Source organism: Orcinus orca, chromosome 14 (assembly GCF_937001465.1).
Source record: "Orcinus orca chromosome 14, mOrcOrc1.1, whole genome shotgun sequence".
In the NCBI taxonomy this organism is placed as follows: domain Eukaryota; kingdom Metazoa; phylum Chordata; class Mammalia; order Artiodactyla; family Delphinidae; genus Orcinus; species Orcinus orca.
In genome coordinates, this window is record NC_064572.1 from 62,209,438 (window position 1) to 62,232,373 (window position 22,936).

Sequence of the window (22,936 nt, forward strand, 5' to 3'; positions counted from 1 at the left end):
AGGAGGCTATACTTTTGAGTAATTTTAAACCTTTGAAATCTCGAAGGGGGTACCAAACAGAAGCAGGGATCAAGTGTCTTGGGTAGGTGAACAGTGAGGTCTAACAAGGCTAAGTGGAAGGTCAAGTTGAGGTTGTTTGTGAGAAGAGAGTTTAACCATTAACTCAGGTTTTTTGTTCTTTCTTGCAGGAAGCAGTTGGCTATCTTGGCTGATCTAGTGAAAGATTTACCTCTGGAGTTTGACTTCCTCTTTTCTCAGTCTCAGGCAGAAGTGATCTCTGGGAAGCAGGAAGGTATTGGGCCTTGAGGAGTAAAAGCTTGCACTTGGGGTTTGTAGTTTTGGGGTGGAGTTGAATGAATGTTCTCATGTAGCCCAAATGTGGCCTGTATGATGAATTATGTTTCAATTTCTTGAAAAACAAATCTTTTGTCTTCTAGTTGCAGTTCACATAAAGGAAAAGATTCACCTTTTTCAATCTCAGTATTGCCTTTTTCAGTCCTAAAATTCCTGTTTGGTTTTACTCCATTTCTTTGCTGAGACTCTATCTTTCCATTCATTGGAAGACTGCTCTTATTTCCTGGCTGTATAGCTGCTTTATTTGATAATTCCAACACCTGTGTCATCTCAGGGTCGGCATCTTTTCCCTTGAGATTGGAAAGGTTGAGATTTTCCTAGTTCTTTGTATGACAAGTCTTTTTTTTTTTTTTTTTTTTTTTGGTACACGGGCTTCTCACTGTTGTGGCCTCTCCCGTTGCGGAGCACAGGCTCCGGACACGCAGGCTCAGCGGCCATGGCTCACAGGCCCAGCCGCTCTGCGGCATGTGGGATCTTCCCGGACCGGGGCACGAACCCGTGTCCCCTGCATCGGCAGGCGGACTCTCAACCACTGCGCCACCAGGGAAGCCCTGACAAGTCATTTTATATTGTATCCTGGATATTTTGAATATTACATTGTTAGACCCTGGGTCTTGTTTCAATCATAAAGAGAATGTTAATTTTTGTCTTAGCAGACTGGTTAGGTTCAAGCCTTAAGTTCTGACCTGGCTTCTGTGGGCTGTGATTCTGCTGATTCATTTTTCAAAGCTTTTGGCATGGCTATTTGGATTTGTCCCATGTGTGTGCCAGCCAGTGGCCCGTCTGAACCTGGGCACAGCCCATACAAATGTGTTGACTAGCCAGTATGTCAGTTCTCAAAAGCTTTGATATGTTGTTTAGAGTCAGATCATGCATGTGAGCCCAGGAGTTCCTACACCAGTTTATTCCCCACTCTCCACAGTCTCCCCAGTACTTTCTGGTTCCCTGAGGTTCACTTTCATGGTCCTTAGGTCAGAAAGCCAGGGATTTAATTTGCCCACTCTGCCATGCATTTCCCATGATTGCATCTATATCCAAGGCTAAGTGGTAGAGGACAGAGGGAGAAAAAAAGAGCAATAGGGATTTGCCCCAGCTCTTGAGGCTGTAGCTCCTCTGGTCAGAAAGAAGGATTCACATCTCTCAGAGGTTTAGGCATCTACCCAGTCTGTACCTCTGCTGTTGCAGGATTGCCTGGGGTAGGAGAGAACAGAATTTTTAAAAAAGCAAGGAATTTCTTGCCACTCTTTCTGAACCTTTGGAGTCCCCTTTTCTGATCCTTGGACCACAAAGCAAGGTCTTGAAGTTCTTTCTGTCCACATCTGGTGTGTACTTTTGTATTTCAAGCTGATTTTGAGTCCAGGCCAGGCAGTATCTGAGGGGGAAGAATGGGAAACTCACTGTGGTTTTGGTGGTCCTTTAAAGTCTGATCTCTGTCCCAGTGTGCCCACTATCAGAGTTCTCAGAAAGCTGCTCCAAATATTCTATCCAGAGTTTATACTTGTAGTCAGTGGGGAGACAGGGTGAGTGTGCTTGCCCAGAACTACAACTCCAAGATTTTTATCTTTTAACATTTATTTTTATACATTAATTCCTATTCATTGTAAGAAATTTAGAAAATGCAAATAATTTTAAAAGGGAAAAACATCACAAGATAAAAGATTTTAAATTCATACACTGGGAGTGTGGAATAAAATACGGTTATCACTTTTTTTCCAAGAAAAGGAGGAAAAGAGCAGCCCTGGGAGAGGTATATACATGCTATAGCAGTAGAGAATTAAGCAAGGGCTTTTATATTTCTTACTTAGGGGTTTATGCATGGATTGGAATCAACTTTGTTCTGGGAAGATTCGACCATGAGGATGGTGAGTAGTATTGTCTTCTTATGACAGTTCTAAGGGCTGAAGGTTTATGTCATAACCTATCAGTAGCATGTAAGTGCTAATTTTGAGTTTTCTTTCTTTTTTTTCTTTTTTTTTCAAAACTTAAGATGCTTCATTTCCCAGTCCTAATTTGCTTTCTTTTATTTCTTTTTAACTTTTTAATATGGAAAGTTTCAGGCATTCACATAAGTAGAGTAATTAATAAAATGAACCTCCATGAACCCATTACCTAGTCTCAACAGTTATTAACAATTTGCCATTGTTTTGTTCCCACACTCCTTCCATACAACACAGGTTTTTTTCCCTACTGGATTTTTTTTTTAACATCTTTATTGGAGTATAATTGCTTTACAATGTTGTGTTATTTTCTGCTGTAACCCTACTGGATTTTTAAAAGCAAACACCACACATAATCACTTTGTCTTCATGTACTTCAGTAATACCTCTAATAGATAAGGAGTTTCAAAACAAACCAACAAAAATATCCACAGTTCCATTTTTATTTGATTTTTTTTTTTTTAATTGTTTTGCTGCACCATGCCATGCAGCTTGTGGGATCTTAGTTCCCCAACCAGGGACTGAACCTGGGCCCTCAGCAGTGAAAGCGTGGAGTCTTAACCACTGGACAGACAGGGAATTCCCCCTCAGTTCCATTTTTAAACTTAACAAAGTTAACAATTCCTAATATCATGTATTGATAACAACCATCTCATACCCAGGTAGAGTTCCCCGATTGTATCAAGAATATTTATTTGTAGTTGTCTTGTTCAGATCAGAATCTGAACATAGATCACAAATTACATTTGATTGATAGGTCCCTTTTAATCTATAACAGTTAACCTTCCCCCCAAACTCTTTTTTCCAAATCATTCAACAAACAACAACAACAACAAAAACCCAAAAACCAAAAAACAACCAAAACGGGGTCACTTGATGGAGTGAATTTGCCACATTCTGGCTTTGGTTGACTGAATCTTTGTGGGATCTTTAACATGTTTTTCCTCCCCTCCCCCGCTTTTGTTCTGTAAACTGGAGGTTAGGTATAGAAGCTTGATTAGACTCAGGTTCAGTTCTTTTGGCAAGAATAAATCATAGGTGGTGCTGTTTCCTGCTGTATCACATCAGGAGTTTTGTAATATCTGGTTGTCTTACTTTTAGTCATGTTAAGACTGAACAGGTGTTCAGGGTTCAGATATTGTCAGTCTGATCTGATCTGTTATAAAAATTTTCTATCCACTTTTCACCTGATGGTTATAGCAGCCAATTGTGATCATTACTTAGATTTGTTTTCTCATTAGAGGTTGCAGAATGGTGATTTTTCTAATTCTGTCATTCTTTCTGCATTTAACAGTTAGGATTTTTATATAATGAAATTTTCTTCATTAGCCATTTGGTTATCCTGAAATATAGTTCCTACGGGAAAAACAGAATGAACCCTTGATTCTTTGCTTTTATTTATCAAGTTTTTGAATAATGAGCTGGTGTCCTAGCAACTTCTGAAGGTAACCAGTGAATTTTTTTTTTCAGTATCCTTATGAGCTTGTGGATTTTAATTTATTTGATGCATTGCAGTCCATCACATCATTATTCTTTTTGGTGCTCAAATTTTACCATCATTGGCCGGTAGGAGCACATTTGAGTTGGCTCTTGTGCCCTTTTAACATGATCCCGGTAGTCTTTTCTGTTTCCCTGGCATATTGGCATACGATGGTATTCTATGCTCATCTTGTGTTTTTTCTACTCTTAGACCCTAGCATCAGCCATTTTTTTTTAAGGAGCCCTTGTTTCTTTTAGTGGAAAATGATGTTTAGAGATTGTGGTCTAGACAACAGCGGTGCTCATTGCTCCTGGATTATCATCGCTTCTAGGCCTTTTCAGTGGACAGAGCTAGGAAATTGTATTTTTTTAAAAAGAAAAATAAATCATGATCTCATAGTGATAGTTCTGATTCATATTTAAGATTATAAGATTATTGTTTAATTTCTTTCATTTTATATTAAAATCAAATCCTTTTTCTCTTATGCTGAATATTTGTTCCTAAAGCTGTTTACATAAACATTTATTTAACTTTATTTCATAATATATGTTTAATTGTTTAAAAATAATAATACCAATAATGTATTACCAATAAAACTACTGGAATGCAGTTTATTTGTTTCTTTTGTCATTAAGATATATTCTACAAGAGATACATAGTCAAAATACCATGTTTTAAGTCACTTAAAGTAATTCTTTGTATAATATATAGTTGGTACAGTTAGATTAATTTATCTCAGTTTGCTTTCAGTTTTTTAAGGGATTTCTGGGTTTTTTTTCCCTTTAAACTTAATTTTGGCTTTTAATTACTAGACCCCTTCTGTTCTCTTATTTATTTCAGAATCAGATGCCGAGGCTCCCCAGGAGTTGGCAACAGGACGCAGAAGGACAGTAGGGATACTGGATATGGGAGGAGCCTCTCTCCAAATTGCTTATGAAGTTCCTACCTCAACTTCTGTCCTTTCTCCACAACAGGTATTTTACCTTTTGGGGGAATTCAGTGGCTAGGAATGCCTGTCTTTGAGAAGGAAGGGCACTATGTTTGGACTTAGACCAAATGGCCTGGGTCCAAATGTTGGTTCAGATCATTGCTAGCTTGTGTTATCTTGGGTTGGTTACCTCTCTGAGCCTCAGTTTCCTCTTGTGTAAAAAGAGAATAATAATAGTATCTACTTCATAAAGTTGTGAGGATGAAATAATACCACGTGTATAAAGCACTTAGCAAGCTGCCCAGCACGTAATAACGTTTAATACATTTTAGCAATTATAACTATACTACTTATCTGGAAGAGTTGCCTGAGGATTAAACATGATAATATAAATCCTGGAGTACAGTATTTATTACATACTTGTTAATTAAACGTTATTCCCTTTCCTTTACTGATGATTCCATCCTTGTGCTTCTGTTATTCCTTACCTGACTAGAATGTAAAAATGTATTTTGAGGGAGAAGTTTCATCATACAGAGGAAAAAGAAATAAAACATTTTTTAGCACCTAGTATGTGCAAGAAATAAGACATGTTACACTGCCCCCAAAAGCTTATAATCTATCAGTGGAGACAGCCTGTGATAACAGGCAGACCATGACAGTGTTGTAATTTGATCTAAACCAGGGTTTCTCATCATTGGCACTATTGGCATTTGGGGCTGAATAAGTCTTTGTTGTGGAGGGCTGTTCTGTGCATTATATGATGTTCAGCAGCATCCCTGGCCTCTGTCAGGTGCAGCAACGCCCGTACTTCCCCCAAACTCCCAGTTTTGACAATTAAAAGTGTCTTCAGACATTGCCAGATGCCCCTGGGGGTGCAAAATCACCTCTGGTTGAGAACCTTGGGTCTAAACAGAGAGCCACAGCAATGTGGGGACTGGCAGGGTCAACCCCATTTGTAAAGGCTTGAATAGGAGCCTTCCATGCTGCCTTTGTGGAAAGTAAGGTATTTACCTGGGCCTTGGATGATAGCAGGCTTTTGCATAGTGGAGGTTGAGGGAAGGCCATCTGCATGGAGGTGACAGTATGCACAAAGGCACAGAAAACAGCAAAGAGCCCAGAGTGTCCAGGTAATGATGAATAGCCTGTTGCAGTATGGGATTTTCAAGTGTGGTAATAGGGAAGGCTGGGAAGATAAGATGAAGTTAGATCATAAGGAGTCTTGGGTGCCATGCTAGGGGATTTGGCTTTTTTATCTGTAGACAGTGGGGAACCAGCAAAGGTTTTTGAGTAGGGCAGTCATATGGGCCTAAGTTTCATCATCTGTGAAATAATTAAACTCTGAAGGTCCCCAGCTCTGAATTTTGTGACTATATGTTAATTGTGTGACTGAGTTCCAATCTATTTTTTTTCTTTTTTTTTTTTTTAAAGTGAAAGCTTTGCTTATCTGCGGGTGCCTGACTTACATCCTCCCCTATGTGACAGAGGATGTCACAAGCCTGCATCTGACATTAATTAATTAATTTATTTTTGCTGTGTTGGGTCTTTGTTTCTGTGCAAGGGCTTTCTCTAGTTGTGGCAGGCGGGGGCCACTCTTCATCACGGTGCGCGGGCCTCTCACTATCGCGGCCTCTCTTGTTGCGGAGCACGGGCTCCAGACGCGCAGGCACAGTAGTTGTGGCTCACGGGCCTAGGTGCTCCGCGGCATGTGGGATCCTCCTAGACCAGGGCTCGAACCCGTGTCCCCTGCATTAGCAGGCAGATTCTCAACCACTGCACCACCAGGGAAGGCCCCCAATCTATTTTTTAAGAAAATAATTTTGGTGTCAGGAGAAAAAACTGTAGGTTGGGGAACCTTGGGTGAGAAGTGCCAAAGAGCTAAACTAGACAGTGTAAGTGGAAATGGAAGGGAGGGGACAGATTTCAAGGGATATTTTAGAGTAAAAAAACAGTGTAACATGGTGATATGGGTAGGGCAGGAAGGGATGGCCAGATGCTGAGGGTCCAGCTTCGGTAACTGGAAGGGTGAAGAACCTAGTCACTGAGAGAGAGAGACCACGGGGGAAAGGGCAGGGTTGATGCTAAGCACACAGGTATGGTTTGGGTGAGAGTATCTTTCTGGTCTCTAGCTCTGAAGCCCTATCACCAAGCAGTTCAATTTCGGGTATGTTGAAAATGTGGGTTTGGCATTCAGAAGAGATTGTCTGTGGTGGGGTTGCAGATTTGGGGAACTAGGTTATGAGACTGTTTAGTCTACATTTGTTAGTATGTATTCAACAGGTAAAATGAAGGCATAGTTCTGATACTAAGGAATAAGTGACAGGTGGCATTGAGCCTTAAAGTCTTAAACAAATGGCTTTTTGTGTGTGTGCAGACTTAGAAAGCAACACTGGTATAGAAAGTATATTTGCAAGCAACAAGTTAGATGTGTACATAGCAATATAATGGATCTTTGTGCTTAGTAAAGAAAGGAAAGAAACAAAGAGACATAACACAATAGCACTTTAAACATTTTAAATAATCCTAAATATCTAATTTTTTGTACCGTTCACAAAGTTGTGCAATCACCACTGTCAAATTCCAGAATATTTCATCACCTCAGAAAGAAGCCCCGGGCTTCCCTGGTGGCGCAGTGGTTGAGAGTCCACCTGCCGATGCAGGGGACACGGGTTTGTGCCCCGGTCCGGGAAGATCCCACATGCCGCGGAGCAGCTGGGCCCGTGAGCCATGGCCGCTGAGCCTGTGCGTCCGGAGCCTGTGCTCCGCAATGGGAGAGGCCACAACAGTGAGAGGCCCGCGTACCGCAAAAAAAAAAAAAAAAAAGAAGAAGCCCCATATTCATTAGCAGTTACTCACCATTCCCCTCTCCCCAGCCCTGACAACCATTAATCTTTCTGTCCCTGTGGATTTGCCTGTGGAACCATAAAATATGTGGCCTTTTATGTCAGGCTTCTTTCATTTAGCAAAAGTTTTCAAGGCTTATCCATGTTGTAACAGATATCAGTACTTTATTCCCTTTTTGGCTGAATAACATTCCATTGTGTGACCATGACACATTTTGTTTATCCATTCATCAGCTGATGGACATTTAGGTTGTTTCCAGTTTTTGACTATTATGGATAGCGCTGCTGTGAACACTCATGTACACATTTTTGTGTAGACATGTTTTCAGTTTTCTTGAGTATATACCTAGGAGTGGAATTGCTGGGCACAGTAGCATTTTCAGAAATTTAAAATAAATACATTCAAAACAATCCCATTTTGCAACAATACATACAAACAAATACTACATATTAAGCACATTAGAATGATTGCCTGTGGCAAGAGCCAGAATGGCAGTGAGTATGAGGATAAAAGGAAGTAAATAAATAAAATAAAAGTGGGGCTTTGCCATGATAGTGTGCCATGAACTGAGGAATATGACTAATTCAACCTCTGTACCTGAAGTCAAAAAAAAAACAAAAACAGAGGTACAATAAAATTGGACTTTTCTAATCCTCAAATCTGTCACAGGGGATATTAAGGCATCTTAAATAGTTTTAGAAAAAGCCATAGAATAGATCTCATGATGATCTCTCAAATTCCTTAAATTTATTTTTGTCAAAGGATTTTTTTTTTCTTTTTGGGTGAAGTAGAAAAGGATAGCAAAGGGAGACACACCAAGCTTCTGCCTCAAAAAACTATGTGTCTCCAGATTTTTTTTTTGATTATAAAAATAGTACATTCCCATTTTGGAGAATTGGAAAATCAGAAAAGTACACGCCAGATAATGACATCATCTGTAATGATTCTACCTTCTGTCTAACTACAGAAAGTATTCTAGTCTCTAATTTGTTATTTAGTCTCTGATTTGTTCCTTTTTGTGTAGTCTTGTCATTTTATGTCTTTGTTTAAAATAATGCTGTGAGGATGAAAGAATGCTACAAGACGTTTTAAAGAGTAGTCATAGCAGATGAAATCTAGTGTATTAGCAATGTCATACCTTTCTAGAAGTCAACCAAAAGTAAAGTTCCCTTTACATCGTATTACAGGAAGAAGCTGCGAAGATCTTGCTGGCCGAGTTCAACCTGGGCTGTGATGTGCAACACACTGAACATGTGTATAGGGTTTACGTCACAACCTTTCTGGGATTCGGGGGCAACTTTGCCCGGCAGCGCTATGAAGACCTTGTGATGAATGAAACTCTTAACAAAAACAGGTATGTTTGACATGGGATCTGTGATTCTGAAATAGAATGTTGTCAGGCTGCAGATATTAGGAAAAAATGGTTACATCCTACTAGATAGATAAGGTCCTTGCTTCCTCCTTTCTGACCACCCCTGCCAATGGGGTAGCATCTTTTAGAGAACCTCTATTAGTAGTCCCACTTGATCTGCTTGAGAGTGCCTTCTAATCTTTGTTATTAAGACTCAAAAATGTACAGTGGCTTATTGTGGTGACTTCTTGCTGTGCCCATCTTCAGACATGGTATCACAGGATAAGTGAGATCAATTAAGTCACCAATTTAAGTTGTGCAGTGCAATGTAGCTACTGGAAGTTCATTCTATCAATACATGGAAGTGTGCAGGACATGTTTTCTGAATTACAGTGGAGTTGCATCTTACGTGTGACTTAAGGTTCCATAGTGTGCATAAAAGATTAAAAGTATCTTAATCAAAATTAGCCTTTAAAATAGTAGTTAAAATTAGCCTTTAAAATATTCTCTTTAAGTCCAGAATAGACATTTTTTCCTCTAGCATTGGACAGACCACTGATTCTTCATTGTGTACCAGATGAAGTATTTAGATCATAATGTACAAATAGTTGTGGGTTTTTTAGCATTTAAAATTATTTTTATCATTATGCACATTAAAGGAAAGCATAATAGAGAGCAGAGTTCTTTTCCACCATAAAACTATTTACCCCCATTTGTTTAGCTGGAAACAGTGGCTTGAAGAGCTACTGGTTTATCCCATTTGTAGTAATTTCTCTACAGTAGTCAATTGCCTTATATTGGGAGCATGTTAAAGAAAATATTGTCTCATAAGTCTTTTTTGTTTTTCTGAGTCTAAACTCCTAAGAGTTCAAGGTGCTTTGGGAGAATCCTGTTATCTGGATGATTGATGAATGCATTAAAACCAAGCAGTGTGTTTGTATTCTGAAAGTACTCTTAAATCCATACAAATGTTGCTTGGGTTATGGAGTTCAGATCACTCCTGCTGACACTATGGCATCTGAAGAACAATTACTATGAAAGTTTCACACCAACTTTAGCCACTGTGCTTCCTCTTCCATTTCCTTCCTTTGTTGTTTTGCTGCTCTTTTATCTCTGTATCATGTTTTTTGCTGCCTCGGAAGAGGCTGCATCATCTTCTTCTCATGCATTGGTATTTTTTTTTACCATGTATCTAAGTTACCTAGTTCAGAAGATTGATTACTCATCTTGTGTATCTACTAATCTATAGAGAAACCTGTGCTTCCTGGGATGTTAAAACTTAATGTTTCTCTCTTTTTAATAATTTTCTGAGTTTTCCTTATAGGTGGTGTCACATCTTTAAAGTAGGTTCCACTTGTTCCAAAGCATTTTGTTGTGTTGCCACATTCCCATTCCCTCCTTCAGTCTCTACACTTGTGGGTGCATCTTCATCCCAGGAAGTCCACTCTTCAACATTTGTCTTAGGAACTGATGAGTAATTAACTGTAGTTGGCCAAGTTATTTGGTCTCTACTTAATTTCCATCTTTGGCCAGATCTGCATATTAATCTCTTTAGGAATGAGAATACTGTTGCTAGACAAGTACAGACTTTAATTAATCAGAGCTGTGTGATGGCCATGGTGGGAATCAAAACCTGCCCCTCCTGGGCATGTACTCGGTCACTTTTGCCACCCATCGCCACTGCAGCACTGCCATGGTCTCTGCCTCAGGACACTCCTCAGCCCTTCCCACTTCACCTCCTCCCAGTTGTTTTTCTAAACATTAGAATTGCGCTCAGAATGGTGAGATCTTTTCACTTTTAAGAGGCAAATGGGAATGAAGACCAGAGGGAGAACAGCAGATTCACATCTCCAATTTCACTATACATTGGGAAATATACATGTTGACTAAAAGGTTGAACAAAATCACTGCCATATTTCTTTCTTTTTCTAAATTGAATTTGCATAATTTAAATGTTCACGTGACACAACTACGTGGTAACACTCCATCCTTGTTTTTAGGGGTGTCATGTAGAAAGATAACAAGATATCTGGGAAGCATCTTAGAGGAGGCTGAGTACAGTAGTGATGTGTTTTGTTTGTTTTTGTCATTGTGACAGGTTGCTGGGCCAGAAGACAGGTCTGAGTCCTGACAATCCATTTCTCGATCCCTGCCTGCCTGTGGGACTCACAGATGTGGTGGAAAGGAACAGCCAGGTCCTTCATGTCCGAGGAAGAGGGGACTGGGTGGCTTGTGGGGCCATGCTGAGCCCCCTGTTGGCTCGCTCCAGCACCAGCCAGGCCTCACCGAATGGCATCTACCAGTCACCCATTGACTTCAACAACAGCGAGTTCTACGGTTTCTCCGAGTTCTTTTACTGTACAGAGGATGTGTTACGCATCGGTGGCCGCTACCACGGGCCAACGTTTGCCAAGGCTGCTCAGGTAAATTATTAATAATAAAGTGACTCATCCTGGCAGCAGCCATTTATTGTACGCCTGACTTTGTACCAGATGCCGTGCGAAGGGCTTTGCATGCATGATCTCACTGGATTCTTGGCAGGAGCCCTGTGAGCCCTCATTTTACAGACGAGGAGGTGGACTTCGAGAAGTTAAGGAACCTGCTGTGCTATACTGCCTTCTAATTAATTAAGCTTAGGTTTCCACGGGTGTCCTATTACCCAAATTATCACCCAGGTCTAATATTGTCATGGTGGTTAATGGTTTTTCCTCCAGCTTTCCAATAGTCTTAATTAATGTTTGTGGCCAAAAGTGTCATCTCCAGGTATTTTTCCCTTACTGGTTGCTCCCAGGTGTAATGTGCTTTTGGAGATGATGTCACACAGGTGGGCAAGTCCACTTTCATTTTCTTACCTTGAGTTTTAAGGATGGTATAAGGTCACTTAGAATATTAAAAAGATGTTGCAAAAAGCAATGATAGTGCATTTAAATTGCAGAAGAAGTAAACATGCACTTAGAGCACATTTAGGACTTAAGCATCTTATAGGTTTAAAACATTAGTTATTTGGACAGGTAAAAGTTTAGCTAGCTTTCTACAGTGTCTGCTTTAATTTGGATTCATCTCTTTTTAATTTTTGTATATCTGTCTCTCTTTTTTTTTTTTTTTTTTGCGGTACACGGGCCTCTTTCTGCTGTGGCCTCTCCCGTTGCGGAGCACGGGCCCCGGACACACAGGCTCAGCAGCCATGGCTCATGGGCCCAGCCGCTCCGTGGCACGTGGGATCCTCCTGGACCGGGGCACGAACCTGTGTCCCCTGCATCGGCAGGCGGACTCTCAACCACTGCGCCACCAGGGAAGCCCTATCTGTTTCTTTTATCAGAAAAATTTATGGGGAGATCTGTCCTCTCTTATATTTTTTATTCTTTCCCTTCTGCTTTCTTAGAATTCTCTAAGGTTCGCTTGGTATAAGGCTTCCAAAAGGAATAATATCTGCAGTGTTTGTACTATTCTGTTCTCTAAAGGCAGTCTCTAAGAAATATTGAGGAAAACCTGGTTTGTATTTGCCCTTGCCTCTAGGAATACCCTCATATTCCCTTTCCTTTCCAGCATCCCCTAAGCGTCCATAGCCTGAATCTTTCTCTCATTTTAAAACTTCCTCAAATCCTATTCTCTTGAACATCAAAGGGCTCAAGTTATTACTTGCCCAAACTGCTAGTGGCTTAATATGTTTTCTTTCCTAGGTAAAAGATGATTTCGTTCGCCCTTTTTTTTTTTTTAACTTTGACTCAACTGTTATCGTCCCAGTGACACCTTCCTTGGCCATCCTATACAAAATTGCAGCCCTCCCCAATATTACCTATTTCCCTTTCCTGCTTTATTTTTCCCATGAGCACTTACATCATCTAACCCACTCTGTGTATGTATGTGTATATGTATGTATGTATGCATGTATATTTGGTTATTGTCTGTCCCCCACCACTAGAAAGTAAGCTTCGTAAGGAACGAAATTTTTGTCTGTTTTATTCACTGCTGGATCCCCCTGGCACCTAGAATAGCACCTGGCATGTAGTAGACATGCAGGAAATGTTAGTTCACTGAACAAACCAAAAGGAATGATTCCTTTGGTGAGAATTACAACACAGAGGCAGGCCAGTGATAGATCTTTTTTGTTTTTAATATAAATTTATTTTATTTTTGGCTGCATTGGGTCTTCATTGCTGCAAGCGGGCTTTCTCTAGTTGCGGCGAGCAGGGGCTACTCTTCGTTGCGGTGCGCGGGCTTCTCATTGCGGTGGCTTCTCTTGTTGCAGAGCACAGGCTCTAGGCGCGCAGGCTTCAGTAGTTGTGGCACACGGGCTCAGTAGTTGTGGCTCACGGGCTCTAGAGCGCAGGCTCAGTAGTTGTGGTGCACGGGCTTAGTTGCTCCGCGGCATGTGGGATCTTCCCGGACCAAGGCTTGAACCTGTGTTCCCTGCATTGGCAGGTGGAGTCTTAACCACTGTGCCACCAGGGAAGTCCCAGTGATAGATCTTTGACCATTTTCTGTTCCATCTGTTTGACCTACTCATGTCAGTCCTACATAGGATAGAATGAAGCTCTGTTTGGCTTTTGATGTTGCTACTCCTGGTCCTAACTTTACCCGTATCTGAAGCCTAAGAGGCTCAGGAGCCATGTCAGGCAGGCTTCGTAGTGAACGTGGAGGCAATAGGAATAAAAAGGACTATTCCCAGGTAACTCAAGTCACTCAGTGGCCTGAGTTCAGGGACTTGCCTTGCCCAGGACCTGGCACTGTGTTTGGTGAATGAATATGCCATTTCTGTTTTCCTTTGTCAACTAGTATCCCACAAGTAACTTTAGAAATGGAACAGCTATGACTGTGGCGGATTTACAGTTTGCCTCCCATTTCATGTTGCACCATTTCTCTGTGGTTGTTCCAGGATTACTGTGGCATGGCTTGGTCAGTACTCACTCAGAGATTCAAGAATGGCCTCTTTTCATCACATGCAGATGAGCATCGACTCAAGTAAGTAACTTCCTTTTCTCCCTTAGATGTGGCCTTAAAATGTATGAACGGGACTTCCTTGGTGGTGCAGTGGTTAAGAATCCGCCTGCCAATGCAGGGGACGTGGGTTCAAGCCCTGGTCCGGAAAGATCCCACATGCCACGGAGCAACTAAGCCCGTGCACCACAACTACTGAGCCTGCGCCCTAGAGCCTGCGAGCCACAACTACTGAGCCCGTGCACCACAACTACTGAAGCCCACGCACCCTAGAGCCTGCACGCCACAGCTACTGAGCCCACATGCTGCAACTACTGAAGCCCATGCACTCTAGGACCTACATGTCACAACTATTGAGCCCCCGTGCTACAGCTACTGAAGCCTATGTGCCTAGAGCCCGTGCTCCACAACGAGAAAAGCCACCACAATGAGAAGCCCAAGCACCGTGACAAAGAGTAGACCCCGCTCGCCGCAACTAGAGAAAGGCTGTGCGCAGCAATGAAGATGCAACACAGCCAAAAAAATAAAATTAAATTAAATTTTTTAAAAAAGTGTATGAACAATGAATGAAAGAGAGCGAGTGATAGTACAAATTGGATTTTATGTTGAAGGAGAATTTGGTTATTTCAGATTTTGATTTTCTGAAGGGTAGAGGCCAAAATAGCTTATTTTAGTGAAGCCAAGGGAAACTGGTGGTTACCAAAAAGTGTTCTCTCCAAGTGGTTTTAAATCAAAAGTGGTGGTCTTTTTATTTTTAAATTTTTATTAAAATATCAAACATGCAAAAAAGTAGAAAGAACAGTAACAGAAACCCATGTGTAACTGTCACCCAGCTTCAACACATATCAATATTTTGCCAGTTTGGTTCATCAGTCCTCCCATTTTGTAAATGTTTTAGTTAAAAAAAATTTAAACATAAACAAAAATAGAACAGTTTAATGAACTCCTGAATATCTGTCACCCAGCTTCTCTCCTAATAGCTGTCAGCTTCCAGCCCTCTTGTTTCATCTGTTTTCCCACCCCACAATTCAGTCATTTTGAAGCAAATCCAAAACATCATATTTGTAGATATTTCAGCATTCTCCCTGAAGATAAGAGCTGTTAGAAAAAAAAGAAAGAAAAAGAAAAGTAAAACGTACTCACAATAGTGTTGTTACATTGCATAGAGGTGTTCTTCCCTTTTGTGGTAAACGTTAACATAAAGGAGGCTCAGATTTGGCTCCACCTAGAGGTGAGGAAGGTGAAACGGGGAAAGAGAGGTCTTTTTGACATCTAGTGGGAATATGCAGAAAGCATTTGAATTCTTTTTTTTTTCTTTTTCTTCTTTTTTTAAAAAAATTTATTTTTATTTTTGGCTGCATTGGGTCTTCGTTGCTGCGTGCGGGCTCTCTCTAGTTGCGGCGAGCGGGGGCTACTCTTCGTTGCGGTGCGCAGGCTTCTCATTGCGGTGGCTTCCCTTATTGTGGAGTACAGGCACTAGGCGTGCGGGCTTCAGTAGTTGTGGCACACAGGCTCAGTAGTTGTGGCTTGCAGGCTCTAGAGCACAGGCTCAGTAGTTGTGGCGCACAGGTTTAGCTGCTCCGCGGCATGTGGGATCTTCCCGGACCAGGGCTCAAACCCATGTCCTCTGCGTTGGCAGGCGAATTCTTAACCACTGCACCACCAGGGAAGTCCCTCTTTTCCTTCTTTAAAAAAAATTAATTATTTTTTGTCACACAGATATCAGTGTTTTAAGTCAGCTTGGATGTACCAAGTTCTTCATGAAGGATTCCACTTTCCCTATGACTACCCAAATCTGCAGACAGCCCAACTGGTCTATGACCGAGAGGTTCAGTGGACACTGGGAGCCATTTTGTATAAAACACGCTTCTTACCACTCAGGTAAAGTGGACTGACCAAGCTGGCATCTTGAGCTCAGAGGATGTTAGTTGGTGCCTCAAAATAGGTTTCTTAAGTAAACTCCCCCTCAAAAAAACAAAAAAAAAAACCCACCCAAACTCCCCTTATTACTGCCACGTGAAACTACTATTACTTACCAGGCATGTTGAAACAGAAAGAAGTCTGAGAATTATTGGTCTGGAGTATGTTCTTCTTTGCAATTTCAGGAATTCAGTGTTTTTTTTTTGGCCGTGCCACGTGGCTTGTGAGATCTTAGTTCCCTGACCAGGGATTGAACCCACGGCCTCGGCAGTGAAACCGCCAAGTCCTAACCACTGGACCGCCAGGGAGTTCCCAGGAATTCAGTTTTGTTTATCTACAACAAATCAATCTTTAGAATTGAGCTCTTACTAACACCTTCTAAGATACTGACTGATGAACTAAAGTTACTCTGGAACTATCTCTATCTGACTAGAGGACTGGGATATGTTGTTCCTATACAGCAATCTTTCCTAATGGGTAGAGTCACTCTAGAGATCATGTCATTGACTTGGAAGGCTTTTTGGTGGGCCAGAATTAGAACAAAGGACCTGAGATGCTTTTAGGGGATGTCTTGCTCTTATGTACCATAAGATACTTGGGATAATTTTTAGGTCCTCTCTCCTCTGGACTATTTTAAATAAACTAAGATGAACTCTTAATCTTTGGTGCCTGTTTCTTTAAACTCAGTATAGAAGCCAGGCGGGTGAGAGAAGTGGGGAACTGGAGAGTATGTGCCCCAAACAAAAGGCTGATTACGTCATGCAGAAGTGCTGTCCCAGCATCTGCCAGCTCTCCTTTGTCGAGAAGCCAGAAACCCATATTTTATATGTGGTCTTTCTGTTTGGAGATTCACATTTTTAAAAAACACTGCAGGTCAAACAGAATGAAAATGGATCTGGTATCTGGACCATGAGAGAAGGGCTTCTGTTCTAGACAGATCACTGCACTTAGGTTTACATGTCTATTTTTTCTTCGGTTTACAATACAATTGATTAAGTGACAGCTTTCTCTAGACAAATCCTAAATGCTCAGGAAGCACAGCAACTTTTTTTTTTTTTTTTTAAGATTTAGATATGCTCTGATTTCTTGATTAGATTCAGGGGCCACCCTACTCATTAGCACCATATTTACAAACTGTGTAGGCCAGGGTGGTATGGGGTCACTGCTAAGACTTATTTGACAGATGACCAGTCTTGTCTTACTGTTCATTTCTTTGGCTTCTAATTTTGCCTCCAGATTTTAGAGGGGTAGGCCTGTGAGGCTCCCTCTAGGCCGGGGAAAGGAAGGTACAGAAGGAATCACACACACCAGCTCTGGGCCTGGGGACATGCTTCAGCTTTGCTTGCTCTGTGGAGCTGGTATTATAGCATGTTTACATGGATGGAGTAAATGGGTAAAACCTCTGGGCCTTTTAAATTGGCATAAATATTTCTCTCCTAAACTAACATTTCTTTCCACCTTCTTCCTTAGGGAGCTACGGCAGGAAGGTGCCCGACAAGCCCATGGTAGCTGGTTCCGTCTCTCCTTTGTGTACAACCACTATCTTTTCTTCGCCTGTATCCTGGTGGTGCTACTGGCCATCATCCTGTACCTTCTGCGGCTACGCCGAATTCACCACCGACAAAGTCGAGCCTCAACCCCATTGGACTTACTGTGGATCGAGGAGGTGGTGCCCATGATTGGGGTACAGGTTGGGCCATGAGGCTGGACAGGTTCTAGGGGAACTCAAGTATTCAGAATTGCTGCCCATTGAATTCCACCACTTTCTGGTACTGGCCTCAGATGCTGCTTTGCCTGACTTTGTGGATATTTGGCCTTGAAATTTCTACTTTAATACCTACTTTAATTCATTCTCAATATCCAGGTCCTCTTCTCTGAGAGAAGCTGTAATTTAGTCTATGAAGAACTAAATGAGAGATTGGTGCTAACAAAGGGAACCAACTTTAGTCCAATTGAAGCATGCTTCTACTCCTTTATCTGAGTGATTTGGTGTGCTCCTGGGATCTAGACGTTTCTCCCCTTGCTTAAAGCTTGAAGTTTGGCATTGGGCACACTGGAAGTCTGGTTGAAACCAAACTTGGAGCATCTGATTCAAAGCCGAAGACATTCTAGCAAGTGCAGCAGCCCCTTCTTTCTCTGTAACAGAGATATCACTTATGTGGAGATCCACAGCCTTTAATAGGGATCCAAGATCTTTGCAGTTCAGCGGAACAAATACGAATTTCCAGGCAACCAAAATAACACAGCTTCTTTGCTTACTCGACAAAGAAGCCATTGTGAGTGTGGTCCAAGATCCCTGACATACTGTTGCTGATGTTAGTTCGTGATTTTAAAAGGTTAGAACCCTTTCTAAATGAATGGTCCATTGACGATTTTAACAATATGTTATCTGATGCCTGGTAAGACCAGGATAGAAAATTTTTCCATGTCTATGTGCCTCACAGGCTGTTTGGGCATTAATTTTTCTTTTTGAACCTTAAGTGTGCTTGTAGGGTTGGAGAGACTGTGATGGGAATTGGAGGCCTAGATTTTTCTGGTTTCAGGTCACTGTCCTCTAGGCCTATTTTTATGAGTCCTTATGTGGGAAGATTCAAAAAAAAAAGAGTTCCTTTATCTCACTGCTAAGATCAATATGCATTTTGGGAAGGGATGCATTTGGATTGTTTTTAAAGAAGGAAAGAACAGTATCAGGAGAGTGGACAAAGGCAATAAATCCAAGCTCTTATTTATTAATGTTTTTCTGAGAAACAGACGTTCTCTCAGTTTGACTCTTGGAATATTTGAAAAGAAGCAAATCCCAAACTTTGGAATAAACAGATAAATCTGTTAATAATCTACCTGGCAACTTTCAGAATATTTTTTAAGAGATTTCTCAGTCATAAACAGCATTTCCATTAATGGGGAGAGAGGAAAAGCCATAGTAATTACATTTTTATCTCCTACCCTTCAGGAGCTTTGCTTTTTCTCTGCATTTAGCCTTCAAATTGCACAAGGATTTCTTTTTCATCCCCGTGGAACCTTCTTTATACGTTAATAACCATTCCTCTATGTAGCCTTAAATGTCCTGCCCAAGAATATGCTCCCAGAGTTAAAACAGTTTTCTTTTTTGTCAGCTTTGAGTTCTAGGATTACATGAGTAGGGGAAAGGTCCTTGACTTTAAAGGGAAAAGAAAGTGGAATTCTTAAAAAATAAATTCCATACTGGGAGCAGAAAGGAATTAAGTGCTTCATAAAACCAAGAAAAATAAATCCAAATCCTCCTAGAACTATACTGGGTTGAAAATAAGTATACTGACTCTTGGTTGGTAGGTGAAAAGATCATGAGTCTTGAATTGTTTTCAAATTAGATAAAAATGGTTCCAGCAAAGAGTCTTACAGGTTCCTTTGGAAGTACTTTTTACTTTTCATTAGGGCTTATGTCACAGCTTCCTTTAATTTTTAAGATTTCTAAATTGCCTTGGTTTTCTTTGACTTCTTATCTTTGTACTGTGAGTGACCCCTTGCCTTATGAATGCTGCTTATAAATAATGTCATAGTATGTTTTGCTAGCCATTGCCTACTCAGGTAACTCTTTTCCCCTCACCTTGGTTTCCAAATACTATTTTTGGTTTTCTTGTGTGATCTAGTCAAAGATCTCAAAAACTGCCTAGTTGGCTAACAGTGATCACATCTGTATGCTCAGAATGAAACTGAAGCATGGAGGAGGTGGTGATTAGTCCAATCTAATGAGCTCAAAAGTTATTCTTCATCCTGGCTATGATAATAGCTACCATTTGCAAAGCACTTATTGTGTACCAGACACATCTTTAAGAATTTTATGTATATTATTTGCTCAGCATGATAACCTTTCAGATTATTGTGTTCTTTTTATAGTTGAGAAACTCAGGATATCTGTTTATCATTTTTTCCATATAAATGTATTTCTTAATTTATTTTAATTAGTCTTTGATTTTTTTTTTTTTTTTTGCGGTACGCGGGCCTCTCACTGTTGTGGCCTCTCCCATTGCGGAGCACAGGCTCCAGACGTGCAGGCTCAGCGGCCATGGCTCACGGGCCCAGCGGCTCTGCGGCATGTGGGATCTTCCCGGACCGGGGCACGAACCCGTGTCCCCTGCATCGGCAGGCGGACTCTCAACCACTGCGCCACCAGGGAAGCCCTGAATTTTTTTAGTGTTATATCCTTTTATTATTTTAATATTATAGGATCTAGGCTTGTCTACTGCAGTGAGTAAGGCATCTTAGAGTTCCATGGTATAAAAATAAGAAGGACGAATTTTTGTCATACCCCTCAGAAAAACTGAGTATTTGCTCCTGGTTCTGGTTCCTGAGCTTCGTCCATTGCTCCCAATTAAAAATTTTAAATCAAATCTCATTAGCTAGAAACAGAAGCCATTTATCCCTTGCTGAGTGCCAGTTATATATATTACTTTCTCAAAATGAAATATTCTTACTTATAGAATCAGACAGTCTATCTTCCCTTTAACCCTGTTTTTGCCCTCAGTTTTAAAAGATTTTTAAAGACTTCTATTTGCATTTCTGCATTTTGAGCGGTTCTCATGTGAAAATAATTATGATTTCATAAAATTCACATTCCACTGGCTCCTTTGAATCTTACCAAGCAGTCTTCCTTATAACAGCAGCAGTGAACCTGAACTGTTTCAGTGCTTTAATTACTGAGATAGGTCACAAATGTCAAAGTCGAGCCAGTGGCTTACAGGAGTGAGGCTTTATTATTTTTTATGTTGGCACATCCCATCACTTTTCTCTGAATTCTTATCATGAGAACATAATAAAAATATGTATAATACCCAATTATTTGGCATTACATTCACTTAAGTTGCAGTTAATTCTAAGCCAAATTATACCATCTTTCTCTCTGTACCTTAGCTCCTTGAATTGATTTTCCTTGGTCTAGGAAATTTTAGGCACTTTCCCCCAACCTTGTATTTATTCTTCTAATGTTATCCAAAGTATTCTGCCTCTGCCTCCTCAACCTAAGAGCTTTCTTTAACTTCAGAGGCCTTAGGCAGTGATTATTAAAATGTGGTTGAGTCTGCCATACACTTGCTAAGCTAGTCAGTTTAGGCATTAACACTTATTATCACCTCCATATTTATATTTTTGAGATACAATAACTTCTCACTGGTATTATCTAGCTGCCCCCCTCACCCCTATTCTCATAGTTTTGTGTTCTGCTTTTTGTCAGGGGTGAAAGACAAGTGGGTGGTGTGATTTAGGGCAAAGAACAGCAGGCTTGGAAACAGCAGATTTGGATTTTAGCCCTGGCTTTGTCATTAAGTAGCTCTGGTACCCCAGGCAAGTCACCTGCCCTCTGTGGTTCATTTCTCATCTATAAAACAAGATGGCTGGACAAGATGATCTGAGGCCAGTTCCAAAGGGAGAAAAACTGGCCTAAAGAACTAAAGGCAGAGAAGGTAGAGAAGTGATATAGTAGTTTCAGGAAGAGGATTGTGGCCTTTGGTTTAGAAGATCAGGCTGCCCAAAAGAACCAGTGGTCATTTCCTACTTTATCCATAGTCCCTGACATTAAGGTTGGTGGGAATGGACTTTCCAAAAGCAATCATCATACATCAATTTCAGAAAATGAGATTTTTTTTTTATGCTACTGACAATTATTTATTGAAATCAGTGCTTAAGAAACTCTACCTGTGAACACTTTGAAATCCCAGTTCAAATCACATTAAAATATTCCATGATTCATACTTTCAACGAATTCAGATTGGTCTGTCCCAGTTTATCCCAACTGGTGAAGTTTTACAAAATAAACATCTTTAGCTTCCTAGAGTTACATTTTTACTTGTTTGACTTATTTGCTGATTTTTGTAATGTGCTTTTATGATAAAAAATTCTATGAAAGTGCTAGGACTATTGGTTAGACATTACTTTTTTTTGAATTTTATTTTATTTATTTATAGAGCAGGTTCTTATTAGTTATCCATTTTATACATATTAGTGTATACATGTCAATCCCAATCTCCCAATTCATCCCCCCCCACCAAATTTCCCCCCTTGGTGTCCATACGTTTGTTCTCTGCATCTGTGTCTCAATTTCTGCCCTGCAAACCAGTTCATCTGTACCATTTTTCTAGTTTCCACATATATGCGTTAATATACCATATTTGTTATTCTCTTTCTAACTTACTTCATTATGTATGACAGTCTCTAGATCCATCCAAGTCTCTACAAATGACCCAGTTTTGTTCCTTTTTATGGCTGAGTAATATTCCATCGTATATATGTACCACATCTTCTTTATCCATTCATCTGTCGATGCGCATTTAGGTTGCTTCCATGACATGGCTATTGTAAATAGAGCTGCAATGAACATTGGGGTGCATGTGTCTTTTTGAATTATGGTTTTCTCTGGATATATGCCCAGGAGTGGGATTATAGGGTCATATGGTAATTCTATTTTAACTTTTTTAAGGAACGTCCATACTGTTCTCCATAGTGGCTGTATCAATTTACATTCCCACCAACAGTGCAAGAGGGTTCCCTTTTCTCCACACCCTCTCCAGCATTTGTTGTTTGTGGATATTCTGATGATGCCCATTCTAACTGGTGTGAGGTGATATCTCATTGTAGTGCTGATTTGCATTTCTCTAATAATTAGTGATGTTGAGCAGCTTTTCATGTGCTTCTTGGCCATCTGTATGTCTTCTTTGGAGAAATGTCTATTTAGGTCTTCTGCCCATTTTTGGATTGGGCTGTTTGTTTTTTTACTATTGAGCTGCATGAGCTGTTTATATATTTTGGAGATTAATCCTTTGTCTGATGATTCATTTGCAAATATTTTCTCCCATTCTGAGGGCTGTCTTTTCGTCTTGTTTATGGTTTCCTTTGCTGTGCAAAAGCTTTGAAGTTTCATTAGCTCCCCTTTGTTTACTTTTGTTTTTTTTTTATTTATTTTTTTCTTTTATTATTATTTTTTTAACTTTTGTTTTTATTTCCATTACTCTAGGAGGTGGATCAAAAAAAGATCTTGCTGTGACTTATGTCAAAGAGTGTTCTTCCTATGTTTTCCTCTAAGAGTTTTATAGTGTCTGGTCTTACATTTAGGTCTCTAATCCATTTTGAGTTTATTTTTGTGTATGGCATTAGGGAGTGTTCTAATTTCATTCTTTTACATGTAGCTGTCCAGTTTTCCCAGCACCACTTATTGA

At 40.4% G+C, this 22,936-nt stretch overlaps 1 protein-coding gene and 1 pseudogene across 5 annotated transcripts in view; one reads left to right on the plus strand and one right to left on the minus strand.

Annotated features, from left to right (window-relative positions):
* Positions 1–22,936, plus strand: part of ENTPD7 (ectonucleoside triphosphate diphosphohydrolase 7) — a 58,122-nt gene that overhangs the window by 18,070 nt on the left and 17,116 nt on the right. For 3 of the 5 annotated variants that reach the window (XR_007471345.1, XR_007471343.1, XR_007471344.1), the window contains 8 exons: positions 189–292; positions 2,160–2,216; positions 4,612–4,745; positions 8,731–8,897; positions 10,993–11,317; positions 13,771–13,856; positions 15,552–15,713; positions 17,223–18,088. Coding sequence is in view for 2 of the 5 variants with exons in the window: in XM_049697111.1 (XP_049553068.1) it covers positions 189–292; positions 2,160–2,216; positions 4,612–4,745; positions 8,731–8,897; positions 10,993–11,317; positions 13,771–13,856; positions 15,552–15,713; positions 17,223–17,454 (1,267 nt within the window). In the remaining 3 variants the exon portion in view is untranslated. Of the gene's footprint in view, positions 1–188; positions 293–2,159; positions 2,217–4,611; positions 4,746–8,730; positions 8,898–10,992; positions 11,318–13,770; positions 13,857–15,551; positions 15,714–15,937; positions 16,412–17,222; positions 21,928–22,936 lie in introns of those variants that run through there. The other 2 variants (XM_049697112.1, XM_049697111.1) reach the window with 2 other exon arrangements.
* LOC125961045 (receptor-binding cancer antigen expressed on SiSo cells-like) lies at positions 8,944–10,979 on the minus strand (annotated as a pseudogene).